At 34.1% G+C, this 17717-nt stretch overlaps 2 protein-coding genes across 2 annotated transcripts in view; both read left to right on the top strand.

Annotated features, from left to right (window-relative positions):
• The first annotated feature begins 3062 nt into the window (after positions 1-3062).
• On the top strand, positions 3063-8278 carry LOTGIDRAFT_205687 (hypothetical protein). Its single transcript, XM_009059741.1, has 3 exons — positions 3063-3292; positions 6220-6388; positions 6778-8278. Exons 2-3 carry the CDS (start codon positions 6230-6232, stop codon positions 7204-7206), a joined length of 588 nt encoding a protein of 195 aa, XP_009057989.1. The 5' UTR covers positions 3063-3292; positions 6220-6229; the 3' UTR covers positions 7207-8278.
• A 5056-nt stretch (positions 8279-13334) lies between these two features.
• LOTGIDRAFT_153720 (hypothetical protein) overlaps positions 13335-17717 on the top strand; it is a gene marked incomplete at both ends in the record, with an annotated part of 4602 nt that continues 219 nt past the window's right edge. Inside the window, 5 exons of the mRNA XM_009059740.1 lie at positions 13335-14785; positions 15207-15357; positions 15602-15740; positions 16071-16273; positions 16500-17685. Of these exons, the coding sequence (XP_009057988.1) occupies positions 13335-14785; positions 15207-15357; positions 15602-15740; positions 16071-16273; positions 16500-17685 (3130 nt within the window). The remainder of the gene's footprint in view (positions 14786-15206; positions 15358-15601; positions 15741-16070; positions 16274-16499; positions 17686-17717) is intronic.

The raw sequence follows: 17717 nt of genomic DNA, 5'->3' as shown, positions 1-17717 counted from the left end.
CAGTTTAAGGAAGAGGAATTTTTGGTATCTGAGAAGAGCATTCTTTAGGAAGACCTTATCTTTGTAATGTGGCAAGGCCACTTGATAATAAAATACCTTTTGTCTGCCTGCAGCTTCTGCAATGTTATACGAAGTTTGTGGCAGAGTTGTGTACCGTAGATCAACAACATCGCCACCTACTTCTAATGGATGATTAGGGTAGGCTTCAGACCAATATTTCTGTGTGACTGGGTATTTTTTCATCAACTCTTCAGAAGTATACAATTTAGAATCCACAACTTTGCCTACGAGGGCCATGCAATCTTCTCTGTACGTCACTGGACACAACATGTGACAATGCCACGCCCACTGTATGTCGAGAGGAGCGGGTAAGACTTCTTGGTCATGTTTGGCAGCCAATGGAAGCCATAGATTGATGTATCTGTGGATGGCTTGAGTTAAGATTGGTCCCTCCTCTAATACTTGCTGATCTGTTTAAGAAAGTTAAGTTGGAGTAGTGACGCTTGCGGTAAATCCAAACTAAACTTGATGCTCTGTGGCTTATTAGGTTTGGCCATCTAAAACAATAAATAAAGTTTTAATAAAATATTTGTTAATATACGACAAACCGAATTATCGCTGATTTGTGCTTTAACTCGGCGGGTCTTGATTAAGAGAACAACAATTTTTGTATTTTGAACACAAGTCGAATGTTTTGTTAAATAAAACACGATAAATAAAAAAAATATTGTTTCCAACTACTAGATTGTACCTTGAACCAGTGACAAGTGTTGGATATGGAGAGGAGTCCTGGCAAAATTTCACTACTTGCACACTACATGACATTGACTGTCTTTGGGGGAGAAAAGTAAGACGTAAAACACTAATTCTGTCCATAAGCATTACTTAAAATTTTACAGATCCAACAAAGCTTGAGTTCAAAGGGTGCTTTTGATTATAGTCTACGATATATATGATAATAAGGCCCTATTACAACATTTAATCTATATATAGAATTATTAACACGAGAATTGCTTTTAAACAATCAATGTACCGATCTCCCTACTTAAAAGAAAAGTCTCGAATTATGAACCATAGCATACATATGATAAGTATTATGAAGTTTTATATAAACCAGTTCTTGAGTATATTAAAAGTTTTGTTACAATCAACCACAACTACAATACAATGTATATAACTTTATTTACTATTCAATTAATGAAATATGAATTATAGTATAGTAAATTTACCTTGCTAGAAGACATTTTATCGACTGTTCCCTCCAAACTCTATGATTTATACAATCTTCCTACCACTGTCAATAACTGTACACTGAAATATTACGCAATATTATTATTAGACTTACAATTTATGCATCCTGGGTAAAATGGAAATTTACAACAGGCTAAAAACATTAAATATATTTTTCCATTTCTGCTCAATCGATAAATATGGGATAGAATCGGTCAGAATATGTTCATGTCCTTGTGTTCAATGAATAGAATTCGTATGTTGTAACGAATTGAAGAATTCTGTGAAAAAGGGAAATTTAAACTGCATATGCAATTAAACAAAGATTGAATATAGGGCCTATATGGAAAATATACAGTTTATTTATAAATCCATTAAATTTAAACGTTTACAGATAATTTTAATCACATTGCAAAGGAATATTTTCCATTCGCAAAATTGTTTTATAAAAATATCTAGAAGCATGACTGGACCTTCTAAGATATGCTTGGCGTTCTAAAGGTCATATAGAAGCATGGCGTGGCGTTCTAAATATATATAGAAGCATTTGACGTTCTAGAGGTATTTAGAAGCATAGCTTGGCAATCTAAAAATATATTTAGAAGCCTGGCTTGACGTTCTAAAAATATTTAGAAGTATGACCCGGCGTTCTAAAAAATATTTAGAAGCATGGCTTGACGTTCTAAAAATATTTAGAAGTATGACCCGGTGATCTACAAAATACTTAGAAGCATGGCTTGCCATTCTAAAAATATCCAGAAACACTACTTGACATTATAAAAATCGCGTTAAACATGGGTTGAAGAATTTGGAGTAGGCTATCAGAATCTATCAACAACATATGTTTGATTGATAATGGTTTGAAGTTTTTAGAATCTGTAGAAACGTGGTTTAATTTTAAACTGGAAATGTATAGTTTTTAGAATCTTCAGAACAAGCTGGACGTCTTAGGATTACATATAGGCCTAAGGATGTTATGCAATCTCAACTCATCAACCGGAAGTCAAATATGGCGCGAAAATAGATTTATATTATGATACATTAAAATTCATGCAACAGAAAGAACCTAATGTTGATCGGTCAATGCAAGATGTGGGCTATAAACATGCGATTGAATCAAGCCAGTTTGAGTAATAGAGATTGAAAGTCAATTTAAACTAAGGGAGGTAACTAATAAGAAATATTCAAATAAATGGAAAGGCAAAATAATAGTATTGCAAAGTGGGCTATAATAACTGATCTAATGGTTTCCCTTGGCTGAGAATGTACAGAGTAAATATTTATGGTAACACTACTCTAAGAAACAAGTACAAGGACCTTTTTTGTATGAACTGGCATCAGTAATCTTCCGACAGACTCCGACACTCCGAATAATTCAAGGAGCTTCTGTAAATTTATTCATGTGTAGGTATAGTAAAACGCAACAATTAAAACCCCTTTACTGAATAATTCCGTACATATACACTTTACGTGGGGGTCATAGGCTCGGGTCAGCCTATAGTTATAAACATATACATTTTTCTAGTCCCCATTATTAATATCTAAATAAACAACACAATCGGTGAACAATGTTGAAATAGTCTATATTAATCATATAATAACGTCAGAGTTGGGCTATATAGCCTATATAATAATATACAACACACCTTGGGGATAAAATGTAAATAGAATGTTCCTTATTGGTGGTAACTAAATAATGTGTTGTACTTATGGTACAAGGGAAATAACTCATATACAACAATCCTGCCCTTTTTGGTTATAAATAGAAACTTAAAGGCAACCAATTACAGTGTCTAACGTTAATAGCGTTATTTATAGATGTATATTCGAGCCAATGAAATGATAGCAAATTGACTTATTTTTAGCAACAAGTTAGCAAGGTATATATACTATCGTGTATGGAAGTAGTACGGTATATTTGATTTTTATATAGGATTATAATGTGATATGATTATACATGACGTTCGAGTTATATGTGACATAAACGCACAACCCGATTCAGGAAGTGTTTATTTAATACAGAAATCAGTTATTAATATATTTACAGTCAGTTATCATAAAGGTGAGATGAAATTTCAATTTGAATTCTAATTTTCGTTAAGATTTGGGTTATACAAACATTCAACGCTTGAGTATGTTAGCGGTGTTGTAGGGCGACAGGTCACAGCCCATTGTGGTTAGACATTTTTGTTAGAGAACCTCAGTATAGTTGACGAGGAAATTTATTTTGGCTATCAAAGAGCGATGGGTTATTTGTTTGCTTTTGTATTTTTATTTCACAATTCCAATCACCCAAGTCCCTTATCAAGAAAGCGCACATGTCCGTTAGGTTTAAATCTAGTAACAAGGATGGGCGTTGCCTTCATTAGATTGATATGACATCATAACTTACGACTTGGATCTTATTTCGTTCTATACTGTACGATTTATATGTTCGCATGTTTCCTGGCACAGCAGCGCGTAAAGTGTCTGTCACACCTTGATCAGTGATAGGCATAGCTTGCCCAAACATGCATGAATGTTCCATACATTCATAACAATTATGATAGGCCTATTTGCGATATTTTAGATATCATAAGGAAGTGGTGTATAATGTTTTAACATGTATGAATAACTCAATGAATGAGCAATCTAGCATGATTGAACAATAAAATACTGCAAAGTAGAATAAATGAACAAAAGAGTGACAAAAGGAGAATATAATAAAGTTGAACAACAACATGGAATGAATATGTTGGAATGGACGACTAAATGATTGAACATCAGAATGAATAAACTACCGAATGACTGACCAATAATGAATTATACTAGAATGAATGAACACTAGAAACCAATGAGGAACAGATGAATGAAAGAGGGTAGAACAATTTGAAGACCGTTAAAACGTTAATAAAAATTCTTAGTAACTCAAAAAGGACAGGCTATTGCATGAATGTTAGGTGAAAACAAACAATTGTTATTGTTAGTTGTTTACAAATGTTCGAGGTCTCTCAAATCTTAATTCATTTGATACAATCCCATTATTGATCGAGAATTCTTTCTTAAAACCTACTTTAGACTTCACTATAGGGCGATCAGGTTGGTCAACGACTGTAACAAAGTATTTGACTCTATCGAGATTATCTTACAATAGATAATATTACCAACGCCCTGGGGCACATACTTTACATTCTGACCTAATTAAACCTGGATTGTGACCTAGATAATAGACTAAATGTGTAATAACATCCCGAATGAGTCATTTATATCAAAGCAAGTCACCACAAAGGCGGAACGAAAGACAACCTTGAGCGATCGCAGAGACAGCCAGATACACTTTTTGAATCATATGGAACCAACAATTTTAAACAGCTGGTAATATTCCAGATGGAAGTGCGGGTGAGTCTTTGTCGGTTTTGGTACCACCAGATTTCTCCTTGTGTATATCTCAATACAGTAATGCATAATCATTGTCTTAGAACTCGGAATCTTATCAGTAGAAATCAGTTTCCATGCTTTATAAGGTTTTGTTAAACACTATATTGGTTGTACATATAGTAGAGAGTTGAAGTACAGTACAGGTCATATATAATTGCAGTAACCAATTTATGAAATTGCTGTGTCAATTAATATTGTAGTTAGTTCATCGCCGAAACTAATATATGTTCTGCTTATATTTCACTATTCATTTTGCTATGACCATATTCAATATTAAATACGTCTATACTAGGTCGCCATTAAAGGTCTTGAATACAAATCGTTGTCACTTCGCCATCAATTGTCAAATATTGTCATTTCGAGGTGGCTTTGGTCAAGCTTTATTTCAAACTAAGTTTGGTCTTGCTCTTTTTTGAAAATTATTATTTGACACGTTTATTTCAGAGTCGTTATTTTTTTAAAAATGTAATTAATACAGTAATAGGTTTGGTATGTGACCTTTGACCCTACGAAATTGGAGACACGGTGAACACCTAGGTATAAATATTATACTTCAAATAATGTATATATGTATAGGATTGACTAAGTGGCGAGGACAAAAACGCGGATGACAAAAGCTTTTGGCCATACGACAAGAAAAATACAAAGTCGCACTGTTCATTATTGTTTATGACATTTATATGGGTTATCAAACTATTATGTAAGATAATAAGTACACGATGTATATTATCACATAGAAGGGAAAACTCACCTATCTATCAGTACAAATCTATATAGAATAGAAATCCATAAAGTCAAAATGAGGAAGCTATGAAATGAGTCATACAGAAAGAGTAAGCGCATTCTGCACAATGCTTAGAAGCCGCCAAGATAGCATGCCAGAGAATATTAGCATGTGCACTAAGAAGAGAGTGGATCTGTAATCTAGATGAAGGGATGGGGTTTATGTAGATACCTTGATACCTGAGTATAAAAAAGGAGTTATGACTTCACTAAATATGTCATACGGACATTACTATTCATAAAATATATCTTACTTCTATAGTTACAATATTTATTACCTTATATACAGCCCTGAAGTTATTTTTTTGTTTACAAAACTTGCCTAAAAATATCATCCAATTATACCTTCTACGTATATTATTATGACAGTTATTCGTCCCCCGCATATTTTGACTTTTTACTGTCCACGCCCGACTAGATGTATGTCTCTTTAAACACTTATTGTCAAAAGATGAAACACCATCTGAAATATCGTCTTTAGCAGAGTAGCTATTCTTAGTAAACTTTATTGAAATATAGTTTGATTGCGTTGTTAGTTGTTAATATTTGTATTACGAGCTGTGATAAATGTATTGTATTGTGAGGCTTGATATTTATTAAAATATTGGATGTGAGTTGTAAATATTGTATTCCTATATAGGACAGTTCGTTTGATTGAGTGGTGGTGGGGAGGGGGTGATATCGGAATGGTATTTTATTGTGATAATGGTGATTGTATTATGTTGTAAGGTTGTACATTGATAATTGTATATTATATATTTTATTGTTTATTTCATCGTATATTTTCAGATCTTGAAAGATGACGACTGATATAAGAAAGAAGTTAGTGATAGTAGGTGATGGTGCCTGTGGTAAAACATGTTTACTAATTGTATTTAGTAAAGACCAGTTCCCGGAAGTGTATGTTCCCACAGTCTTTGAAAATTATGTTGCAGACATTGAAGTTGACAATAAATCGGTAGGTACACCGTTACTAAACAGTTTCAAATGGTTACAGATAGATCCTATGTCTATCAGCAAATGAAAATGGTATATATAATTGTATATCCTGGGGAAATATAAGATGCAGCTGTTTTAAAGTTGGTCTAATAACGCAAGAGAGTTAAAAGAGTCATCATCTATGAATAAAGTTGGTAGGGGTTAAAATTGTGTGTAGACAAATATTTGCTGTAAATTGCTGAAGATCCGTATTGGATTTCGTGCGATTAGTATTCATAGCTATCGCAAATGAAAATGAACTATTGGAGTGAGATATTGGATGCTATTACTAAATAATCTACTGTATTTGGAAGAACTTTTCAAACACGGAAGCCTTAAGATCAATTTTTTTCTCTCATCTGTTTTCAGGTTGAATTAGCATTATGGGATACAGCTGGTCAAGAAGATTACGATCGATTACGTCCTCTGTCTTATCCAGATACTGATGTCATACTAATGTGTTTCTCTATTGATAACCCGGACAGTCTTGAAAACATCTCAGAAAAGTGGAACCCGGAAGTGCACCATTTCTGTCCTAATGTACCTATTATTTTAGTGGGAAATAAAAAAGATTTACGAAACGATCCGGCAACTCGTGACGAATTGGCAAGTCTGAAACAAAAACCAGTGAGCCAAGAAGAAGGCAGGGCAATGGCTGAACAAATCCATGCCTACAGTTATCTGGAATGTTCTGCAAGAACCAAAGAAGGTGTTCGTGAAGTCTTTGAAACCGCCACCCGTGCAGCTTTACAGAAAAAGAATTCGAAACGACGAAAGGTGAAATGCAGTATTTTTTAGAGATTAAAACCAATGAAAATTGTAAATAACTGACAATTTCGTTACATTCGTTTTTCAGACCTAGAATTTGCCTCGAAAAACACTTAGCTCAAACGACTTTTTGCGTGCATGTTGATTTCGATGAATGTATTATGATTATCGATGTGTTCGATTACCATACCTCCAAAGGAATAATTTCTTCAAGGTGGTATATAGTTCAGGTCGTGTATGAGATATAGGGTTGCATATATTGAGATTACTGCACTTTTGTTATCTTTGTCAAAATGTCATTATAAATGTATTTTCCCTAATATTGATTATGAATAACGAGTGTATTCATTTATGAACCCTAATTAGAAGAAAAGGTCCCTACTGAAGACACAGAGCTTAGACGATCGCTTGGAAAAAGAAACATCATAACTCATAGTTTCAGCTGACACACGCACCCCTTTAAGCAAGTTTCGATAGTATTATCTGACTTGTAGCTTTAGATAGTATTTAAGGAGAAGGATTCAGGCCTATGTTTTTATGTTTTGCCAGATTGGACCATCTAATGTGACTTTTCTATGTCATTAACAGTATTACACGATTAAACTGTCCCAATGTTTTAAAAAAAACCTTTGTCACTCATTTCTAAATGAATGTTAACAGATAGCTTCCTGTCATTGATTCTATTTACTACCAACAAGGGCTGTATGAGGTGCGACTGGCAGAAGCTGCAAAGCAAATGAATTTTCAACGACTTTCAGTAACTGGTGGTATCTGAAGAATCGAATCAAACGCTGGAATAAGTCAACCAAGCAAATGATAGTACCTATAGTCGTCGGTCAGTCTTTATCAGTGGAAGTGTATCTTATATGTTATATGACTTGTTTTGTTAAAAATAGAAACCGATTTTAAAGAGCTTTTAATGTCAGAAACAATGATTAATTTATAAGTTTTTTGATGTGACTGTTACAAAAAAGAAATTATTAAAAGCTGTGTTTGTGTAAATAAGCTTATTGATTGTTCATTTTTTGTTGTTTTATTTTGTTATGCTATATATTATCCTGTATATTTTGATATTCAAATGATAAAAATTACCAAAAACTACTGTAATATTGTTAACCCGTCGAATCTGAATCTGGCTTAACCTACTTACTCGTAAATGGTGTCACCAAATGCAAAATGCACATTACGTCCATGGACAACGCTTTAACAAAGCAAGGAAATGGCAAGAAATACTAGTCTACTTTCCTTTCATACTAATATCTAACATGGATGTCCAAAGCCACAGGATGGCGCTTGAAACTGGTGTATTTTTGTGTGGAACAAAAAAAACATTAACATACATTCTGATCACTGTCATTAAAAGAGATTTGGCTCATTTCAGCTCATTCCACATAATACATTATATAATAATATGCTAACAAAGTCATATTTTGCATTGTGGAAGTTTGTAGATGATGGACTTTTGTTGGGATGTACGCTAGCGAATACAGCCAACCAGAGGCCTCGACTGTGACCACAAAGCCATAATGTTTTTAGCCTTTCTGTTTGGGGCTCTGATTGGCTGTATCAGCTGGTGTACAAAGTACAATCCAAAGTACGAATTAAGTTCGTAATAGCTTGACACTATAAAGATGCCCCTATTCCACCTTTTAAAGATTCTAAGAATCCAAAATAAACTGCACAATCTAAATCATCCAAAAGCAAATTTGAACGCCAGTTTTTTTTCCAGGACAGAATAGTCGTCGGTCAGTCTTTATCAGTGGAAGTGTATCTTATATGTTATATTTTGATATGTAACTATTCCAATATATTACATCTCCTTCCCTGTAACTAATGGGAGTCGTATTTTGCTTATAGCAAAAACATTCTTATTCGCTAACTAACACTGAAATCTTGATATCCAGTCCCGGCCCTATTGGCGTTTTAGAACATCCATAAACATATTCTACGAGAATGGAACATCACAGACTGACTGTCAAGGTACCCAATTTTGCAACCGCGCTTTACAATCGCTACAGGATCTTGGTTTTCTGTCAAAATTAATAAAAAAAGAGGGGCAATGAGAAGAAAATGTTAACGTATCTATATCTCTCTTTTATATACACTATTTTTCCCATTACCTCTATCTTATTCATATTGATATAACTGTGACCAGGTCGTGATAACATGCTGTTGAAATATACGTTTGTCCTCATATATGTGTAATTCATTAATGGGTTTGATTTCATAAGTGGTCGTATGCTTCCTGGTCGTCCAGGGGAGTCAAATCTAAATACTCTGGTGGTTGACAAAGCACATCCTGTGTCTGTTCCCATCGGATGTTGAGGCGTGGATGGAGGTGAATGTGGATTTTTACGCTTATGCAATGGATTGCCACCCAGACAACCGACCATTTCCATTACTGCAACCAAATACAATATACCTATATAATTTTGTTTTCTGGCTCCAGGCCACCTAATTTCCTATGATGGAAAAAATTGAATGCTCTGTAGGCTAATAAAAATAGTTTTCACTGTGGTCATTCTACTTTTTCCTCTTCTCAATAACCAATGCGTCTTGAACAGCTGAGTTAAAACCAGATCGACTGATTGGTGATAATTGATCCTATTATTCATATCGTCTAATTTTTTTCTGTTCCAGTATCAAGTTTTGTTTGGCCCACATTCCCCCAAGTGCTGCTGAAAACCATGTCGATTGGAGAAATGTGGTTAGTAAGGGGGTATAAATTCTGCGCTGTGGTAATTTATTTTGATTTAGATACTATCAAACGAAATTTTCGTGCAAACTATATCAGAAAAAAAGTTCTTAAATATTATGGACTGGACCATAATCCATAAGAAATAAAAAGTATTCAACCACATGCCTTATTATGATGACATGGAAATTTTGGCACACTCTTTACTTCTTGGCTGGAATTAAAGCATAAAAAAGTTTGCCAAGTTCGATAACTCAGATTCATTTCCGTTTTCGAAGAAAAACATTCCCAAAAATAATAAAAATGAAATTTAAACTTGAAATATGTGTTAGTTTTTGTGTAATGTTTGGCAGAAATGTGAAAACGGTTGAGGTAAATATAAAGTGTCTAATTATTACTCACAAAGATATTTTCTAAAACCTGCATGGTTGCCAATCTGTGAAATAGTGGTTTCAGACATGGATCTCAATGTAAATAGACTATGCAAATAGATCAAATGAATTTGTTATTTTGGTCTACTGGTGACGATGGTTGAGTCTTGATTTTGCTGATTAGTTCTTTGATACTGTTTATTACCAATATTTGAAAATCTTAGATGTTAAAACTATGGGAACTTTTCGAAATTATGTATGTACAGTTAATATATCTTTCTCTAATGTGTGGATATGTATCACAATAATTATGATTCCATTGATTGTGTTATCCTCACAAGGAGCCTTATGTATTCAAAATATGAAGCAGAAACATGGAGTTGAAAACTGAAAAGTAGGACATAAGACTCACTCACTTTATTTTTTCAGCATTATTTTTTGACGCGCCATTTCAAAAATTGTCAATTCAACTTTACACTATTTCCTCCAGCTTGAAATCACTTATCAAATTTATGTTGAAAACTGAAACTTTTACCACACAAAATTGGAAGCTTTTAGAATTTTAAACATTTTGAGAGTACTGATATTTCCCATTTATTGTTACATTCACACAGGAATTGAACAGTATAAGCTTATAAGAGTTGAATACAGAAATGTAATTTTGCAATGGAATTGAAATCAGAAAAATTTGAAAAGGATGTAATCAATGGTCAAACATTTACATTTTATACATATGTATAATTAAAAACTACTGTAATTGAAGTCTTTGAAATACAAATTTTAATTTTGTTTGTGGTTTGGAAATTTTGCCAAGACAGTGACATTCCAGCCTCCTCTTTATCAAATTCTTGATGCCTTGGTACAAAAATGCAGATGGAACTGCATCAAATTGTCAAATTGGGTAAGGGGCAAACTGGAAGAGGCGAAGCGGAAAAGGGACTAGATGGGTTATGGGTGACTTGGGAAAGGGGCAAGATAGCATACTGGAAAGAGGCGATAAGGGAATAATTTAAGGGAGAATTTTGTTGATAATATTGTACAAAAACATTTATGAAGTGATTTGGTTTTGGCATTAGCATAAACAAGCTAGTGTAGAGACAGAAAACTAAGCCCTTTAATGTGGGGATTTATGTAAAGTGAATTAATCAAATATATATTCGAAAAGGTGGACATTTTTGTAGTTCCTTCATACCATCCTAATCCCCTTATGCCCCATTTATGTTACGTGATTCCATCAAGGTTATTTTGAACAAACTTTTTCTTGTCAGCCATTTAAAGCTACTTGCACTAACAAAAAGAAAGTGACTGTAATACCTTAGACTAATTTACAGTCATCGAGAAGGTTATTTCATATGTTCGAAAAAACACATCTTTAGACAAGTGGAAAAAATCCCCCAAAAACACTAAACAGCTGATAACTGCCAAAATATCTATAAGAGGCTGGAATAGAGGAAGATTCTACTAACTGAATGTTTTATCATGCTGAAAATTAAATAAGTTGAATAAATGTAAACTATGAATCATGATTTTATAATAATGATATTTTAATATGCAGGCTACAAGTTTGATGCTCTATTACATATTGATTAGTTATGTATATTACAATGTTAATTAAATTAGCTAATTGAAACATAATCAGCTGATGATATTGCTGGCGACAAATTTAAACAGTACATGGATTAGCAAGTTCAATTTCAATTATGTCCTTTCTTGGTCTATTTCTTGGTCTTAACCAATTAATAGGGTTATGAAAGTGGCAGTGTTTGCCAATTTTCAGTGTGCGTTATGTAGTATTGTCATAGTTGAAATGAAGAGTTGGTGAAGGACACACTAGCATCAATAGAAAAGCCAAAATTAACCTCACAACAATAACTTGTACACTATGAGAAAGAATTTACAGTTTGGATTTAAATCAAATAAATGTCTAATTATAAAGAAATATGTCTCCTATTTATTCTGAAGGTTTCAACTTTACTAATATCGAAACATTATAAATAAAGCAAAACATCGAAACTAGGTCAAACTGATTAATTATCAATTGGTAGCTCCATTTTTTAATTTACCCTTTTAAAACCAAATCTTTTTGTTCTACTAGATACATTTAGAAATATTTTTATATTTGAAAATTTTGCATACTGCCCCTTAAAATTAATGTGGTTTATAACTTACTTTATTTCTACAAGGCTTGGGGACATATATAAGGATAAGGGCTGTAGAAAAGACAAATATGATTCAGCTCTAAAGGTTTGGCTTGGGTTTTTACTATATTATGAAAGAGAGAGGTCCTACAATGTCTTTGTGTCTTGATTTCCTCCAGAAAGCCGAGCTCCTAGTGAAATAGTTTGATAATAAGTCATTATCTAGCTGGAAGGTTTATATACTTTATTTACCTATCAACTTGAAATAGTTGAAACTATATTTATAGATTATTTGTAATATTATGTATGTAGATCTTTCTTGTTATTGTTCACAGTCTTCTTAATAGTTAAGTTGGTAAGTTGAATAGTGCTATTTTTTTTATATGAAAATGAAGTAATGATAGACGGCTAAGAATGTTGATGAAGAGAGCATTTATTAATATTTCTATATCACTCTACAATTGATGTATTGAGCACTATTTTAACAGTGACAAATTTAATTATTGTATATTAGAGTAAATATATCTTACAATGTACAGTCAAGATTCTCAGAAAGCCTACTAAAGGCTTTATTCTTTATCCAAACTATGTCCATACTTTTCCTTGAATACTGGTTGACCAAGACAGCTGTGTGTGGGGGTATATTTTGTACAACTGTTGCTTCACTAAATTTTCTACGATTGTTCTTTCAGGAAAATGTTAGAGATCAGTTTGAGATGGAAGATAGAAAATAAAGTCATGGATTGAGCTCTGTGTTTTTGTTTTCAAGTTTTTATCAAATGTGATGTTCGTGTGACTTATCATTTTCAACATGATTGTGTATTAAGTTTTGTGTTTGGTATATTCGTCATCAGTAACTTTGGTTTTTTGCTCAGATAGCTCAAAATTATTTTTCTCTTTTGTTTTGAAATTTAATTTTTTTTGTTAAGTTTTGTTTATGGACAGTTGACCAAAATGGATGAAGAAGTTCATGAATCTCCAAACTCATTTGATCCTGAATATTTTGCTTTTGGAACTGACTTGGTGTCGTCTGCTATTGACCTGTTGGATTTTTTAGCAGAAGCAGACAAATTACCATCTTTATTGAATGAATCTGTGATACGAGGTGCCATTTATAGGTATGAGAGCCTATGGCTTCCTTTCGCTGCAAAATTTAATGACGGCCTGGAATTAGTTGCACCCGTTGATATTGAATGGGTTTGGCTCTGTCATTTATTAAGTCCTGTCACTTATGCCAAAGATTGTCTCGCAATTTGTGGAAAAATCATAGATCATAAATTGCGAAGTAAACAAGAACGTGCAGATGGACTGGAAGAGACCCAGCATTTATGGGATCAAGAATATCCTAATGATAAATTTGTGATATCTTTGGATGCCGTGATCGATATTCCAGAGATCTACTACTCCAAAATCAGCTATGATATCGTGGCTGCCAGTCTACGTCAGAGAGAATTCTATTATCAAGTCTCTTTGCCCCATTATAAAGACTTGAAGTTCATATCTCACAGTGTGTTACGTTATAAAAAATTCCTGTATTTGAAGAAATGTTATCCAGGCATGTTTATTGTTCCTTGTTACGATATAGATTTAATCTGGCATTCGCATCAACTTCATCCCCTTATTTATCAGTTTGATACTGAATGTTTCATTGGACAGTTATTTAACCATGATGATTCCGTCAATGATAGATCGGCTGGTTCCAGACTCAACCGTGCAGAGTTTGCTACCAGAAATTTGTGGAAAAAAATCTTTGCAGAGAAATTCTCTCTGTTTGGTGCAATGTATCGTGGTAAATTGCCTCGTGGAAAATTATACCGACCAACAGTTGAAGAGACATATCATGTGTCCACCAAGAAATCCAAAGTTGTATTAGAGTCTGTGGAACTTTCTGGTCTTCCCTATGACACCAAGAATTATAAATTAAAGATCTGGTATAAAACCGGTTACCAGAACTTTAATAAATCCCTATATGTGTCTGATGTTATAGCCAGAATGAAGGGCTCTTATGATAAACTAGAGTGTGAACAGCGTGTAATGAAAAATTTCAGTTTTGACACCAAATATAATAACCATATACATTTTGAACTTTCTCGACAGGAGGGCATGTTTTGCTTCTCTGCCCATGAACCGTATGAAGAAGGCCACTGGAGCCTTTTAAAAGTTATGCAATCTGCCAAAAGGGGACCAATCAAAACTTCTATGGATGTTTCATTAGGAGAGGAAGTTTGTGCTAGAGTGAAAGTGAGCATGTCTTCACCTGATCCAGGACCATGTACTTTAAGGTTAAATTGTGGGGAGTATCAGGACTGTATTATGCCAGAAACAGTGGAACAGTTATGGGGACCTATACCATTGCCACGGTTACCACCTGGTTTAGATAATAATTGTTCTGTGGCTTCACATAGGTCAGTGGATTTTTTTTTATGAGTTTGCCATTGAAATTGATTCAATATTTAAATTTTCTAATTCTGACTGCATATAACAAATATTGATACATATTTTTAGGATAAATATTTAATTTTAAACTATTTACCGATATCAGCAAAAAGTAAAGTTGCCAATGATATCCAGATAGTAAAACAGGAAAAGGAGTTTGAATTTTCAACCTTGACAGGAATGCATTTTGCAGGTCTTATATGAAAATAGAATCCTCATAATGGGATAGAAAACTAGTTCCTGTGTGATTCAGGCTGTAAATATAATTGAGAAATATGAAATAGATAAAAAAACTAATTAATTGGTGCTACTATCCTGTTGAACAAAATAAGTCTGATATATCTTATGATATAATGTATTATGTTGATTTTATATTTTTGTTTGTTTCAGGTTATTAAACCATGCAGGTGAAGTAGCATACACTTGTCGTATCATACATAGTCTTCCATTATTAATGTCTGCTATACATGTCTTCTACCGAGACAAGATGGCTGCTGTAGCTCATCTCATAGCATCAGATCAACTACCTTTACCACAAATGGTAAGATTATAGTATTTTAGTGCCCAATATAAAAATTCCCAACCATCTTTTAAGGAAACCTCGTATGAAATGTAAACATTTGCCGAGTCGGTAATCCCATCTTAACTTTTTAAAATTGTGCAATTGATAGACTTACATGTACTCTTGTCATGATCATTTAACAACTGGTTTCTGAGTTAGTATAAATTATTTATATGGAGCTCAAATTTGATAAATTCTTGGTTATTTTGTATTTTGTTTATAGGTTGATAATGCTGAAAAATGTATAACATTGAATCCAAAGATAGGAGAGCGGGCTCTTCTGATAAAGAATCACCATGGTGATTGGGGTGTTATCATTGGTAGATGGGCTGGTGTAAGGAAAGGAATAAAACCCATCAGACGTAAGTACTTTCTTCAATGCTTTATGTACTTTGGAAACAGGCTCTGGTAGCAATCTCAGCAGCTGCAATAAACGACATTGGAAGGGAAAGTTTTGTCCATATTCTAGCTCAAAGGACAGCAGACCCCCCAGCTCATGCGGTTGTTGCACTTCTGATTGGACTGAACTTATTTTCACAAATGGTTTGCTATGTGAAAGATATCCTGAAATGATTGAATCCCTTCGGGGTAATTAAAATATCTGATGCTGACGTCAGTTCTTTTGACAGCCCATCACTCTGGATGATTTTTCCATGCTTTTCCACAGTTTGTTTTATTCTTTCTTATGATAGCAACAAAAAATAGTCCTGGACGACGCGGCATACCACCAAGTCCTGGTTATCTTGACATAAGTTTTTATAAGATATCCAGTAAAAGATGGATAGAGTTATCCCTACAAGATGCCTATACGTCTGGTAACTTCAAGTTCAAGTTAGACTCATCTATAATAGAACTGGATCAGGGCATGATTGAGATAGACAGCAAAAGAAATGAGGTTTGTAGATTTTGTTTTGGTATATAGATTATATCTGACTTTAAAACAAAGAATCATGCAGTGCCTTTAAGATTATTATTTTGATCCCCAATCACAAGATGAAATTACTTATACTGCAGAAATAGTAAATATTTCCATTTCTGTGCCCACTATGTTCATCAAAATTATTTGAAACCTTTTTGGTACTTGACTTCCCCCCAATCTTTTCAAATATGTGTATTTGCAGATTGCAGAGAATCTGGTTTTGGCTTTTAGTGTCTCTCTACTTCATGTTCTTTGTCAGCCTAGACCTGCTGCCTGGGAACCTGGTCAACCAATGAAATCTGAAGAGAAACAGTATCCAGGCCGACGGTTTACTGTGCCCTCTGATCAGTTAGCTCTTATTGTGGCTGCTGGATTTCTCATAGCCACTCCTTGTGGTTATTTTATACGCAAAGCCAAAGAATCAAGAAATTTACATGGGGAAGTACGGGAAGAAGACCAGATTAACAGAATGGATGACACTGCCAATGTTGGAATGTGGGGTGCCAGCACTTCAGCTGGTCCAGGTGGATTCCGTCCAGTTGATAATGAACAGGATATTGATATCATGAAAGCTGTAGTTGAAACTGACAACATCTTTGGTAAAGCTGATCACCGTGATAACAGTGATTCATCTGATGATGACAGTATTGATAATGAAGTCCATGAGGATCAGGTACAGGTGGATTACCATGCATCAGCTAATGCTCATGATAACAGCATCATTGAAGGATTGGACAATATTGATGAGGAGGATGAAGAGGATGTGACCGAAACAGAGAAAGATACTGTCCAGAATGAGGATGCACCAGAGGATGTGGATTCAATCAATGAGTTGGAAAGGGAACTGCTAGAAGAAGAGAAGGTGGATGAGGATACCAGTAGTTTTGATAACCATGATGATATAGTTGCTGCTGATCATTTGGAAGATAATGATGTTGATTTGGGATATGGTGTTGATGCTGATGAGGATGTAGATGAGAATGATGCTGCTGAATCAGAAAATGTCCTGGGAGCTGCTTCAGAAGATTATGGGTATGGTGCTAGTTTTGGTGATGATCCTGAGAATGGGGATGATATTAATTTTGCTGATGTTGATGATTTAGGCTATGGAGGTCATGTTTTCAATGATGTTGATCAACTTGATGAGTTCAATGCTTTGAATGAATCATTTGGAGGGACGATCGTGGATGACTTTGGGGACAGTGTATACATGACAGCCTATGATGCTGATTATGAGACGTGGGGTTATGGAGCTGAAACAGAGGCTGGTAATTATGAGGACTATGATTTAGGCGATGATTTTGTAGAGAATAGCCACATTGATCATTTTGGACATTCCACAGATCTTGATACATTAACATTTACCAACAATGATGCTGTTGGCTTCAGTCAGTCCAATGGAGATAATGATGCATTTACT

Source organism: Lottia gigantea (genome assembly GCF_000327385.1).
Source record: "Lottia gigantea unplaced genomic scaffold LOTGIsca_4, whole genome shotgun sequence".
NCBI classification, from domain to species: Eukaryota; Metazoa; Mollusca; class Gastropoda; family Lottiidae; genus Lottia; species Lottia gigantea.
The sequence above is the reverse complement of the archived record's forward strand: the minus strand, read 5'-3'. Positions and strand labels throughout refer to the sequence as shown.